Source organism: Dendropsophus ebraccatus, chromosome 11 (genome assembly GCF_027789765.1).
Source record: "Dendropsophus ebraccatus isolate aDenEbr1 chromosome 11, aDenEbr1.pat, whole genome shotgun sequence".
Taxonomy (NCBI): Eukaryota; Metazoa; Chordata; class Amphibia; order Anura; family Hylidae; genus Dendropsophus; species Dendropsophus ebraccatus.
Genome location: NC_091464.1, coordinates 8,317,801 through 8,332,580, shown reverse-complemented (window position 1 = coordinate 8,332,580; position 14,780 = coordinate 8,317,801). Strand labels below are relative to the sequence as shown.

Below are 14,780 nucleotides of genomic sequence, written 5' to 3'. Positions count from 1 at the left end.
ACACAGCCTGCTGAAGCCATAGCACACACATACACACAAATACACACAGCCTGCTGCAGTCATAGCACACACACACACAGCCTGCTGCAGCCATAGCACACACACAGCCTGCTGCAGCCATAGCACACACACACACTCACACACACACAGCCTGCTGCAGCCATAGCACACATACACACAGCCTGCTGCAGTTATAACACACACATACACACAAAATCACACAGCCTGCTGCAGCCATAGCACACACACACACACACAAACACAGCCTGCTGCAGCCATAGCTTGCGCACACACACACACAGCCTGCTGCAGCCATAGCACACACATACACAGCCTGCTGCAGCCAAAGCACACACACACACACACACACACACACACACACACAGCTTGCTGCAGTCATAGGACACTAAAGAAAAACACCACACTGAGGACAGAGTTTACTGCTACACTACTTATGTCTTCTCCTCCTCCTCTATATTACACAGGATATCTCCATATTACACTGCTGCTCATATACAGTCATCCAGAATCCAGGAAGAGAACAGCACAGATCTCCCCCCATACAATGGCCTCTTCCAGCTCAGAAACAAACTGACAAATAGACAACCTTTCCCTGACCACCCTTATCTAATAGGGCCAGTGTCCTATTAGAATGTTGCTACTAAAATATATTGATGAGCAAAACTTATAAAATTCATATCAAAACTCAATTCTAAATTGTTTAAAGATTTTTTTTAAAGCCGGAGTCGCAGTCGGTAGATTTTTTTTCTGACTCCAACTCCGACTCCAGCCAAAACTAGCTCCCACTCTGACTCCACAGCCCTGGTTATGTGGACGTCAGTACAAATCCAAGTAGTCACGGAAGTACCAGGGGAATGACTATTGGAAATAGTATCAGTTGAGCCTTATAAAGCTTTGGTGCGGCCTCATCTGGAGTATGCCGTTCATAGAAAAGAAGTCCTAGAGCTGTACAAAGGTGGCAACTAAACATATAAGGGGAATAAAACATCTTAAAGATTAAAAGAATTCAATTTTTAGTCTTGAAAAGAAACATATTAGGGGAGATATTATATAACTATAAGTACAGACATGGTCCCTACAAGAAATACAGTGGTGCCTTGGATTATGAGCATAATTCGCTCTGGGACCGTGCTTGTAATCCAAATCACTTTTAAAACTTTAAACTTTAAAACCAAAGCAAATTTTCCCATTAGGAATCATTGAAATGCAGACAAATGGTTCCACACACCAAAAATAATTACTTTTTTTTTTATTCAGAATAACATGTAGAACTAATATTTAGAAAACTTGATATGTAATATAATAAATTACTGTAGAGTATAGCCAAGCAGCATGTGGTGAGGTCTAATGTATACTAAGTGCATAAGAATAAAAAAACAACAGCAGTTTGTAGATAAAGGATGGAGCTGCAGATCCCCATAATGCAGTAGTGTAGTACAACAGGCAAGAATAGAGAAGTAGGGCTGCTGTCAAAGGTCTGTGTGGTCACATGACAGCAATGAGGAGAGGGGCATGTGTTCAGCATGGGCCAATCAGGAAGTGAGAATCACAGAGCTGTGCAGGAGGACAGTGACAGAAACTTCTCTATACAGCAGTGTAAATGGCTGAGTGTGAGTGCAAGCACATTATATCAGCAGTGTGTATAGCTGAGTGCGAGCGTGTGCAGATTATAGCAGTGTAAATAGCTTAGTGTAAGTGCAGGCACAGTATAGAATAAATGGAGAGGATGGGAAATACAAGACCTGACAGAGACTACAGGGAGCATGAAGGAATGAGCAGGACAGATGTGGGCACATACATGCAGCACACTCTGTGTCCAGGGAGAGAGGGGTTACAGCTATGAAGAGAATAATTCCACAGTCCTGTCCCCTGATACAAGCCCCAGCCTAAAGTGGATCTATGATTTGGAAGGTGCGGGAGACTTCCTGGGTCAGAGTACAGTGCTGTAGACCACCCTGTGCAGGCCATGCCCCTCCCTGACTTTCCCTCCATCCCAAACAAAGCAATGCTCTTAAACCAAGTTACAATTCTGAAAAACTGTGAGATCTTCTTGCGAAACGCTCTCAATCCAAGTTACTCTTAAACCAAGGTACCACTGCATATAGAAGATATGTTGCAGATAAAAGCCCTAAAAATACGAACGAGCACTGATTCCGCCTGGAGAAAAAATGGTTTAGTCTACAGAGGTGACCAGAAATGACAAGCCAACCAAATCCAGCCAAGTTAGCAAAGCGAATTTCTGCACACTTCATTTTAAAATTAACAAAAAAAAGTATTTGCTCAACTGTCCACACTCTTGTGGTGTTCTCTTCTATGCCATCCCAAGCCCGGTTAGCCAATTACTGTCTCCAGGCAAGAGTGACAACCAATTCAGCCAATCACCGGTCACAGCGGGTTGTTGCTCTCATCTCTGGAGTGACATCCCGCACAACCAATCAATGACTGACTAAGATGGGACATTGCCATGGCTGGTGATTGGCTCAATGGACTGTCACTCTTGTCTCAAGAAACCTCCTGTCATGTACCGATCGGGATCCCCGCAATCACACAACCTGACAGATTTTCTACTTACCTCCGTTCAGTCTGATTGATGATAAGACTCTATGAGGAAAGCATCAATAATACTGATATCAAGTTTCATAGCTCCCTTTTGTCAGCTCCAGGGGAGCTGCAAATGTAACCGCCCTACGTTACCTGATGTGGCGCGTGCCTCCTGTCATCTTGATGAGAACCCACCCTCAGCGCTACATTGCGTTAATTTGCTTACATGTTGTGGGGAGGCGGTATTTCTTGCGTTCTGTCTGTTTATGTACTTGCCTTTTATTGTCATGTATTCTTTAAAAAAAAAAAAAAACCCTAATAAATTCAGATTTACCCCAAAAAATAATACTGATATCAGTGCTATGCAATGGCATAGCATTAAACAGTATATGTAATCCAATCATGGCAAATGGAAGTCCACAGCTCCAAATAAAGTCCAAAAGTTTATTGGGTGTCCATAAAATACATACAAAACTTTAAAATACACTCCGACGCGTTTCGGGATGTCTCCCTTAATCATGGCAAGATAACATGTGTAACAGTACTACATATATATAGGACACATAATATCATGTTGTTGCTAAAGTCCCACCCCCCTAGCAGGTGAGCATTATCCCATGTAAATTAAACCTGTCAGGGGCAGCACTCTCTTAAAGGTACATAACGTATGCAACAGAATTAAAGCAAAATTCAAGAAATATATATCACAACTTTAATAAATAAACAATAAATCGCTTCTGTAATTCAATCCGTTTGGAAAACACGTACCTAAACGTAGAATCCAGAGGGCTTCTCTCTGTCTCAAGAGATGGACATGATCGCCCCCTCTCCATGGACAGGTAACCTTCTCTATAGCATAGACATTTAAGCTAGACATATTGCCTTGGTGTACTTCAATGAAGTGGCGAGAAAAGCCAGACATTGCTTTCTTGTGTGAACGTGTGCCTAAATAGGTGTTATGGCTTTTAGAAAGGAAGGAGGAACACTGGTTCAATGAGACCTGGAAATCCGTGCATCAATGACTTTTATCAACTCTAGTAATGTTAAAAAAAAAAAAATATATATATATATATATATATATATATATATATATATAATCAGAAACAGATAAAAAAAAAAATACATTACCTTTAACCCTTTTATGACCAAGCCCATTGATGCACGGATGTGCGGTTCAATTTGATGCAATTTTCCTCCCTGCCTTCTAAGAGCCATAACACTTTTATTTTTTCACCTACGGGCTGGTTGGGGTGACACTTTTTGCGCCATGATCTCTGATTTTCATTAGTATCCTATTGATGTAAAAGAAAATTTCTGATCACTTTTTGTTATTTTTTTCCTGATATGTAATTTGAAAAAATTAGTAATCAGCTTAATCTGTCGCTGACTACTTAACGCCACGATTGCATTAGACTGCAGCTGCCTGTCATTATCTCACCCCCAGACACAATGATGTGTGCAGGACCACTCTCACTGCAGCGGTCCTGCACACATTAAAAGCCTCTCACTGTCAGGAATGTATATACATGTATTGTGGACGTGAAGGGGTTAAAAATTATAAGAAACTTTAGCCAAGTCAGTATCTTCTCCAGAAAGAAAAGAAACTTAATTATAACTGGCTAGCTTGGACTTCTTCCACCTTGGGCTCCTTCCACCTTGGGCTCCTTCCTCCTTGGTCTCCTTCCTCCTTCTACCTTGGGCTCCTTCCTACTTGGGCTCCTTCCACCTTGGACTCCTTCCACCTTGGGCTCTTTACTCCTTGGGCTCCCTCCTCCTTGGGCTCCTTCCACCTTGGGCTCCTTACTGCTTTCGCCTTGTGCTCCTTCCTCCATGGGTTCCTTCCTCCTTGGGCTCCTTCCACCTTGGGCTCCTTACTCCTTCCACCTTGGGCTCCTTCCTCTTTGCGCTCCTTCCTCCTTCCTCCTTGGTCTCCTTCCTCCTTTGTCTCCTTCCTCCTTCCACATTGGGCTCCTTCCTCCTTAGGCTCCTTCCTACTTGGGCTCCTTCCACTTTGAGCTCCTTACTCCTTGGGCTCCCTCCTTCTCGGGCTCCTTCCACCTTTGGCTCCTTACTCCTTTCACCTTGGGCTCCTACCTCCATGGGCTCCTTCCACCTTGGGCTCCTTCCTCCATGGGCTACTTCCTCCTTGGTCTCCTTCCTCCTTGGGCTCCTTCCTCCATGGGCTCCTTCCTCCATGGGCTCTTTCCTCCATGGGCATCTGCCTCCTTGGTCTCCTTCCTCCTTGGTCTCCTTCCTCCTTGGGCTCTTTCCTCCATGGGCTCCTTCCTCCTTGGAGGTACTGGCTGACTAGTTGAGAAGAACTTGGGTGGGTGAGAATTATATCTCCTTACAGAAGAAATATTTCCTGGTAAAATGTATGCAGATGAGCAGTTTTCTATCCCCTAATGTAGATTATATCTGCTCTCTGGACAGTTATGGGCCTAAACCAGAAGTTACATTTTATTATATTAGCTCCTTTAAGCAATCCTATAGTTATGATACATAACCTCTTTTATATTATCTCCACAGAGATATGACCAACACGCCAAGACAGCTCCAATCTGCAAATTTGGAACAGCATCTGTTATTTGTGTTTAATGGTCTTATCCTTTGGACTTTGATTCATAGCAGAGATTGTAGAAACCTTCAGATTGTTCACTTTAATGAGGAGCTTAATGCATTTACACAAGAGAACTCCACACACTGTATACTCATTAGCAGAGAAACCTTCTCCTAATTGTTTCCATATTGCTTTGCATCTTCTATGTAATAGCCATCCCTCCCACCCTTACATTAATATCACACACTAGATTAATACCTACAGAGGGATAATGGATTCTGGGTAATAATGATATTTTAGGAGGTCATTAAGCAGGCGGAGATTCATGGGGCTTCACATAGACATGATGAGGATGGTGCCGTACAACAGGCTAAGGTGAGTCTTTATGATACCCCAGGAGAGTAAAATGGAAAGGTCACCATTACTATGTTCTCTCATCCTGTCTGACTTTCACTGATACTGAGCTAATACTTTGGGTTTGATCTCAAGTCGTCATAACAGAAGTTTTTTAATATATTATTACAGGTACGGAATTAGCCATATTTCAGAGATTCCACTGCGTTCTACAATTTGTATTATGGCCACAACCCTCAGCGTGGGCTTCACATGTCCCCTGCACATTCATGCTTATTAGAAAGACAGTATGTTTTATACTGTAGTGTACTATGCATACTGTTGTGTAGCATAATACAGTGCTTTTTTTCTAGGGGTACTCAGGCAAAAAAAAAAATCAAATCAACTGGTGTCCGAAAGTTATACAGATTTGTAATTTTCTTCCATTTAAAATCTACAGTCTTCTAGTAATTATCAGCTGCTGTATGTCCTGCAGGAAGTGTTGTATTCTCTCCAGTCTGACACAGTGCTCTCTGCTGCCACCTCTGTCCATGTCAGGAACTGTCCAGAGCAGGAGAGGTTTTCTATGGGGATTTGCTGCTGTTCTCCACAGTTCCTGACATGGACAGAGGTGGCAGCAGAGAAGTTGTTTCCGGAGTATCTCTTCAAGGCTAAACTGTTTCATATAATGTAATGTATCGATCAAATAACAAGCAGATAATAGCTGCTAAGTCAAAGACAGACTGAATTTTAGTACTATGCTGCATTAACGAAAATAAATAAATAAATAAAAAACCATCTTCCCTTTCTTCATCAGGTACATTCGCTTTAAGTGTTGTGTATGAATAGAACGCCACCAGTGCGGGGGTTTGGTTCCAGCATACAGCGCTGGTCTATTACCGAGAACCAACCGGTAATAGGTCGGTACTTGGTAATAGACTGGCACCATGGACAAGAACTGGGCCGTGGTAAAAAAAAAAAAAAAGGACCTCAGCACTGGCTGCCCCGTACTGACGCAGTTCTATTCATAAAGCGAATGTATCTGATAGTACATTAAAGAATTCACCTTGGGGTATAGTGAACATTTATACCACACAGGCGTTTGAGGAAAGTTTTTAGCACTGGAGCATAAAAATGAATATAAGGGCTTAAACAATATTCTAAACAATCCTCCTTCCCAATACCACTCTATGTCTAATATACATGTATAACCTGTCTTGCACCCTTTGACTAGTTTCACTGAACGTCAAAAAACTGACGTTTTATATAATAAAACAAACGGCAGCGGTAAAAACGTCTGTTTTTCAATGCATTGTGTGCATTGGACGTCTGTCCTCCCATTGACTTCAATGCATTGCCATTGCAGTCTGTTAAATTGTGGCAAAAACTGCCTTTTTTAAAATATAAAAATGGCAGGTTTTTTTTGACGTTGTGTGAACCTAGCCAATCTCTGTTTTTTTTTTCTTATTCTTATCGGCTCTTGTTGCCTACAATCCTCTACTCTGGGTCCACTCTGACCGCGCTCAGCTCCCTCTTCCCCCTCTCTTTGTGGTCTGAGGACATGTGATCTCCTCTCTAGGGGCCAGGTTAGCTGTCTATGGACGTAGTAACCAGACCCCCAGGAGACATTATCTGCATCATCTCCATGCACCTGTGCTGCTTCCATAGACTTACATGTGTCCCTGAGCCTAGGTTTCTGTAAAATGAAAATGTATAGTTCTATATCTGCTTGCTGTCAGTGAATGCATGCATATATACCTGTCTTTGTGTCACAGCTCTGTATATTGGACGTTCTTAGAGTCTGGATGGAAGTAGAATGTTTTCATTCACAGTCAGCAAGCAGAGATCTAAACCTACACTACACCCCCCACCCCCGGTAAACAGATGCCTATTATGCAGCACATAGCTAGTGTGTGTCAGTTCTGCTACATCATCAGCTAATATGGAATATCAGTGAAAAAAAACAGTTTTTACTATGTTTACTGTGGAATATCAATCACAGCAGTGGGCAGGAAAGAAAGCTAAGGGGGCGAGCACACAAATGGACCAATCGGGGAGATGCATGATGGGAAATGTAGTTTCATATCTTGGATATAGATCAGCTTTTGGAAAAACTTGTAACAGGAATGGCAGCAGCTAGAAAGACAGGAGACTGCTCAAAATAGTCAAGGGGACATGAGTAAGATAAGCTAGCATTTGATTTTTTTCGCTCTTAGGTGGATTACCCCTTTAAGCGCAGATTGTATTGGGATTTCTTTAGGGTACCAGATGCATTTGCAGTGCGCCCTATTGTACCAGTACAGCACAAAGCCCCCAAAACTACACCCTGAAAAAATGTAATCTAGGGATATTATAAGCATTTGGCCCTTACATTTGTTGGAGAAAAATATTAAAATCCACAAATCACAGGGCCCAGGTAGCATCCACCACAGAGTTCTCGAGAAACTCTCCTAGACAGACCCTTATTCTTAACATTTAACCCTATCTCGCTCCACGATGTACCTATGTTTGTCCTAGCAGTGACGCTGGTCGTGCTTCAGGACAAACATGCCATCCGTCAGGATCCAATTTCCTTTGACTTTGATCCTTTTTTTTTAAGCATGGTCAACCATGTTTGTGTTTATGTTAAATTTGAACATTTGAAAACTGATCAATTAAACACACAGCAAAAACTCAGAATGAATCTAGCCTTAAGAGGGAATGAAGAAAACTGTTCTTCTTTATTTGTCCACTTGAAGGGACTTGAAGTTACAATCATCTGATTACTGATTTAGTATCCAGCTGCCATGTCAGTGATCAGAACCCTATGATTGCATTGCAGGATTGCTGATGGGCTATAGGGAAAGGCTTGTAGATGCTGCAGTCAATACTAGTATAATACTTGGCCAGTAGTTGAACTAACCATGACGCCCATTCTGTGGTGTACTGCTAGGAATGTTAGTTTGTGTGACGTCGGTGCTAGCCCAGCACACAGGTGTGATGTTGGTACCTGTTTTGTAGACGGACGATTTGTGCCCTGACGACTTTTTGCAGGTCCCTTGGGCTCTTGTCACGGCAGTCCTGAGTGGCAACTGACCCACCCGGACCATCGGTATCGCCACCCACAGAAAGGGGAAAAATACCCAAGGTAAAGGGTGCTGTGTGTATAGGTGCCGGTGCGTATAGAAGATGACAGAGTCCCAGTAGTAGAAAAATAAAACACCTTTACTGTCAGGTTCTTCAATATAATAATACGCGTCTCACAGGATAGATAAATCTTTATTCAGGCTTTAGTGCTTGACCTTAGTGCTTGAGGAGGTGCTTGAGAAGGAGTAAGAGAGGTAGTTGTAGCAGGTCTTGTAAGGTAGAGGAGAGGAGTTGGCCAGAGAAGCCCCAATCCAGAGTAGCAAAATACTCTCCCGGAACCTGAAGATATCTTTGTAGTGAAAAGTTACTTGTACTTGTATATAGACTCAGTCTGACCGCCTTCTGCCCCATTGTATCATGAGACCCATCCCAGTAGAGTAGTACAAGCCCCAGACATGGTTATCTGGGTGTAGCTAAGTGTCGGGGGTGTCTCAGTTACCTGAACTGTGTGATAGGATACGTAGACCTTCTTTACAGTAACTTTGTCCTATCGAGGCTAGTTCCTCTTTGGTCAGGATACTGACCTGCTCCATTCTGACGTGTTTCTGGCATGGGTTAGGGTGTTCTTTGGTGATCTCTTCGTTTAAAGTGCTTAGCACTGCATACTGAACGTAGTGGTAGTAGCAATAGAACTGTTGGTCTCTAGCTCCATCTATACACTTTTGTGACTAGACTCAACTGTCTTGTTGTCCCCGACCGGGGTCCTGGCATCAGCCAAACCCTGGCTTAACTAAAGCAGGAACTTTCTCAGAATCTGGAGAAGACTACTCTACACTGCCTCCATCAGTAAAACTCCTCCTACAGGGCCTCCGCATGTCTGCCTGTGAGTGGTGGGTGCAGGAGAAAGAAGAGACATGACAGGTTAGGCGTGAAGAGCACCTACTATTGGTCAACAACAAGCACATGGTATACACAAAACATTAACCCAATACTGACTTCAGCTGTGCATATAAATAAGAACATAGAAAATACTTACACCTAGTGGTGAAACTTTAAAATACCTCATCAACTTAAAGTGAGAGAAAAGGCTTTTTGACATGCGCACATGAGAGACAAAAACACCAGTGGTGGGACACCACACTATGACATCTGTATGGCTAAAATTCCCAGCGTCCGCCTCTGCAGTTGTGGTGGGAGCATGGCTGGGCCCACCAGATCACCAAAATGTACCAGCATGCTAGGGAGTAGGGATGGTCCGAACCCTCTGAGGTTCGGGTTCGTATGAACCAAAACGCTCGGCATCAGATTCCCGCTGTCTGCCTATGGCTATGGCTGTATCCCAGTTTTCCAGGCAGTCCTCCCGCTGGATCCGCCCGCTGCACGGAGCGGCCAGACAGCGGGAATCATTACCGAGAGTTCGGGTTACCCTACTAGGGAGCATTAACAATGTTTCTATCAGGGCATATTGGTAGGATCTGGAGTGGGAATAAATTAATACAAGGAAAGAGGGGTAGTTAGTGTACAAAAGTGCAAAACATATATCAAGATATTCATCATGAAGTGCCAGGGTAGAATAATATCTGTCAGGATAGAATATTATCCTCCACATCTTTCAGAACAGAATACTATCCTCCCCATCTGTCACCATAGAATACTATCCTCCACATCTGTCACTATATTATTCTATCCTCCACATCTGTCACTATAGAATACTATCCTCCTCATCTGTCAGTATAGAATACTATCCTCCACATCTGTCAGAACAGAATACTATTCTCCCCATCTGTCACTATAGAATACTATCCTCCCCATCTGTCAGAATAGAATACTATCCTCCACATCTGTCACTATATAATACTATCCTCCCCATCTGTCACTATGTTATACTATCCTCCCCATCTGTCAGAACAGAATACTATCCTCCCCATCTGTCAGAATAGAATACTATCCTCCACATCTGTCACTATATTATTCTATCCTAAACATCTGTCACTATAGAATACTATCCTCCACATCTGTCACTATAGAATACTATCCTCCTCATCTGTCAGTATAGAATACTATCCTCCACATCTGTCAGAACAGAATACTATCCTCCCCATCTGTCACTATAGAATACTATTCTCCCCATCTGTCACTATAGAATACTATCCTCCCCATCTGTCAGAATAGAATACTATCCTCCCCATCTGTCACTATGTTATACTATCCTCCCCATCTGTCAGAATAGAATACTATCCTCCCCATCTGTCAGAATAGAATACTATCCTCCTCATCTGTCACTATGTTATACTATCCTCCCCATCTGTCAGTATAATATAGTATTCTTCACATCTGTCAGAATAGAATACTATCCTCCCCATCTGTCACTATAGAATACTATCCTCCCCATCTGTCACTATAGAATACTATCCTCCCCATCTGTCACTATAGAATACTATCCTCCCCATCTGTCACTATAGAATACTATCCTCCCCATCTGTCACTATAGAATACTATCCTCCCCATCTGTCAGAATAGAATACTATCCTCCCCATCTGTCAGAATAGAATACTATCCTCCTATGCACTCGAAATGTTCACTTGAATCGGATACAAGTTTGTTGAATTAGCCTCGTCCGATTAAATATTTCAAGAGTTTTCATGTAATGTTTTAATTTGTACACATCTACAGCAGTTCTCATAACAAGTATATAGTCAGGATGAAACTTAGTCAAGGTCAAATGTAGACAGCAAAGCCTAGGGATTTGTATAATAACATAGTAATGAGCAATGTGCTTATGTGGGTTAAGCCATCCAAACAGACCTGTCTCTACAGCTATCCCCATGCATCAACCAGAATTACTTGTGACTGTTTGCTGTCAGGCTAAATGGCTTGTCCACTAAATTGATACATGGAACTCTACCTGCATTTTCAAGATCAAATGTGTAATTGATAAGATCATCACGCAGACAATAGGAAACAAAAAAATGAATAACCAAACGGCAGCTTGTAGCCCCAGATGAATGAGTCATGAGCGGCAGACAAGGATGGATGGGAGAGGGAAGGTGGCGAGCATAAAATGCACAAGGAAATGCAAAAGCTTAATTAATCAATAGACCAATTTGTAAAATGGGACAGGGAAGTAATCCATCCGCGAAGAAGAATCAAGGCGGCTCCCATGAGGAAACAAAACAATTTGGTATAAAAAGAAAAAAAAATCCAGTTGCTACTTACAGATATTCCGTATCGTCATTACTAATTGTCTCTGCCCTTGAGTTTCTTTCATTAAAACATGCGGCAGCTACAATATAATCCGATATGTGACGGAGATCAGCAAACGTTTCCTGGAAATCCACCAAAAGCACAATAGGGTATGAAAAATGCTTCTACTAATAGAGATAATAGACTAGAAGGAGGTTGTGCCTCTGAATCAGAACTACCAGGCTATAGAAGAGTCCAAATCACTGTCCACATCCTAATGGTGGGGAACCCTTCAGCTTTGATGTTGTTAGGGCCGCAGTGGTGTCCCGTGCTCTGAGCCGCCGACGCACCCGCTCTTCCTCCCCCTTATCTAAAGCAGTTGCCAGAGCCCGCTTGCAGGGGTCAGGCGGTGCTACTGCTTCAACCCCTTGGGGCGCCTCACCACTCCTTGGTCCTGTCACCCGCTGTCCCAGCAAGCACGTGTCCCCATCTCCTAGGGTACGCACACGCCGGCTGTCACAGATTTATATGGACAGGTTGTCCCTAATTGAAAGTTGCACCAATCATTTCCCTATAAATTGACACCTGCATTGACCTCCCCTGTTGGAGCCTCTGCATGCTTTCATAGTGTGTGGTCACAGCTCTCCGTTGTTTCAGCACATTGTTCCTGCCTGTGGTTTCTGCCTGTGGTTCCTGTCCGTTGTTGCTGCCCGTCTGCTGTTTATGCTTGTGACTACTACCCCTGTACTACTGTCAATTCAGCTGCCTGCCTGCTTGCTTACTGTGCCTGCTACACCCCGTCCGCTGTCACTAGCAAGCCAAGCCAAGCCAAGGGTAGCGACCAGGGGGTCGCCTGCCGCAGCAAGTCCATCCCGCCTTGTGTTGTGCACTGGTGAAGACCAGCGGCCTCTTAGACTCCGCTTCCTGGTGCGGCTTACGCCATCGCTGGTGACAGTCCAGTGGATCCCCGACTCCAGACGTTACAGATGTGGGGGCTGGTTTGGGCAAATCTTTACTATTCAATATATGTTAGTAGTGCAATCGACATTAAGCTTCATTCCAGGAATTCTTAGATGCAGAAATAGATATTTTAGCTAAAGAAAAGGGATTTATGGGACATATTGCAATAGCTGTCCTTCTAACCTATGATTGGCATTGACCTTATAGTGGATAGTGCTGGCTATGGATACCTTTTAAAATCATTTTTATTCTTATTTTGATGGTAAAAAAAAAAAAAGTTTTAGTTTTTCTTATTTAAAACAATTACTTAGTGTTGATTTCACAGCCTCGCTGTGAGTTCTATGTCCTCTCTACACTTGTATACAGACTATATAAGTGTTCATGTGAGCTACCTTCGTTTGAGCCAAACCCTCACCATGCTCCGTTTTGGAAAAACTGTCACAGAGCAAAAAAAAAAAAAGAGAAAGAAGAAAAGAGAACGCCAGAGAGAAGAGAAAATCCCACAAATATTTTTTTTTTTTTTTTAAAAACGACATTTGCATTTTTGGGGGGCATTTTTGCAAAAAGTGTAGCCAGTGTGAAACCCGCTTTATGCTTTAAATTAAATTTGGCTAACTAGCACAGGTTTGATCCTAAAGGGAAAAAACAAATAATAAATCTTAAAAAAGTGGATGAATGGACCATTTAACTGATGCAAATATATGACAATATTAAAGCAGAAGCCAAATACTTGATATCCTTTTGCCGACATATTAAGGAAGTATACTGGACCATTACTTGATTGAGAAAATAATAATTTATTCACAGATCAAAGGCGTATCGGGATCTGGAACAGCAGCCCCAATTAATTTTTTTAATGGTTTTCTAAGTTGTTCCAGTGGTTTATAACATCACATTTCACCACAATTCTCATAGAGGTTGCCATTGCAGGCTCTATGTATATAGGTTTGTGGAATCTGTCACTATATTATACTATCCTCCACATCTGTCACTATATAATACTATCCTCCACATCTGTCAGTATAGAATATTATCCTCCACATCTGTAAAAATAGAATACTATCCTCTGATATGCAGGCTCTATGTATATAGGTTTGTGGAATTATAGAACATTGACAGTCATGTTAAGGTACATTTAGGTCACACTTATGTTTTGTCACAATTATAAATATTTATTTATTTTACAGAATTCATCCATCATCTTAAACAATATAATAGATTTATAGAGCAGGTTGTGTATGGTGATGTGAAACGTGTATATTACTGTATGGGCCTTGTTGCTTTGGAACTGTTAAATAACTATATATATATATATATATATATATATATATATATGCAAAAAATTCAATTTTTTTAAAATTTAATTATTTATTTTTCGTAATAAAGAGATTTTTATTAATTATTTTGGATTTTGCATAGTCATATACATGCATATATAAAAAGAAAGCCAGCCGGGTTGCCTTATAACACCAACATGATTGGCACACTATGCTATCAGTGTCACAGAATGTACATACAGGAGCAGGGACCTTTACTTCTCCTTGGGCTTCCTATTCCTTTTCGTACAGAGCGGCAGTGAATAAAGTTCTATATGTTTCACTACTCGACAAAACCAGCAAATCTACACTTTAGTGAATGAAAATGCATACAGTACTGAAATCTTTAGTAATGAATTTAGAAATATGGATTTTTGTGAACAACAGGCTACTCCTGCCCTTCACGATCTAGGTAGCGAGAGTAGAAAGGCCAATATTCCTAATACCAATCCATCTTACAAAACCAAAAATCCATATTTCTATCCATTACAGTCAAAATCTGATTATATGGATTCATTCCAAGAATATATGGAAAGGGAGTTGGTTTCATTACATGAGAATGTATGCATTACATCTGGAAATTACCATAATCTTCCATACAGGGAACGATTAGCTTTGAAACAGTTGAACGCCTACATAGATTTCATAATCAGGATATCTTATAAAGGAGGTTTAGTCACTGTTATGGAGAAATCAATTTATATCAGTCAGATTGAATGTACCTTATGTGTTACATCTACATGCACTCAATTGCAGTGCAATGCAATGTAGACTCATTGGGCTGAGTTATCAAAACTATT

General features: G+C 41.8%; 1 protein-coding gene across 1 annotated transcript; it reads right to left on the bottom strand.

Annotated features, from left to right (window-relative positions):
* Nucleotides 1–4,362: 4,362 nt before the first annotated feature.
* On the bottom strand, nt 4,363–9,114 carry LOC138767364 (octapeptide-repeat protein T2). Its single transcript, XM_069944861.1, has 2 exons — nt 9,106–9,114; nt 4,363–4,869 (listed from the first exon to the last, which is right to left on the bottom strand). The coding sequence occupies exons 1-2, from the start codon at nt 9,112–9,114 to the stop codon at nt 4,363–4,365; spliced, it is 516 nt and encodes a 171-aa protein (XP_069800962.1).
* Nucleotides 9,115–14,780: the final 5,666 nt, after the last annotated feature.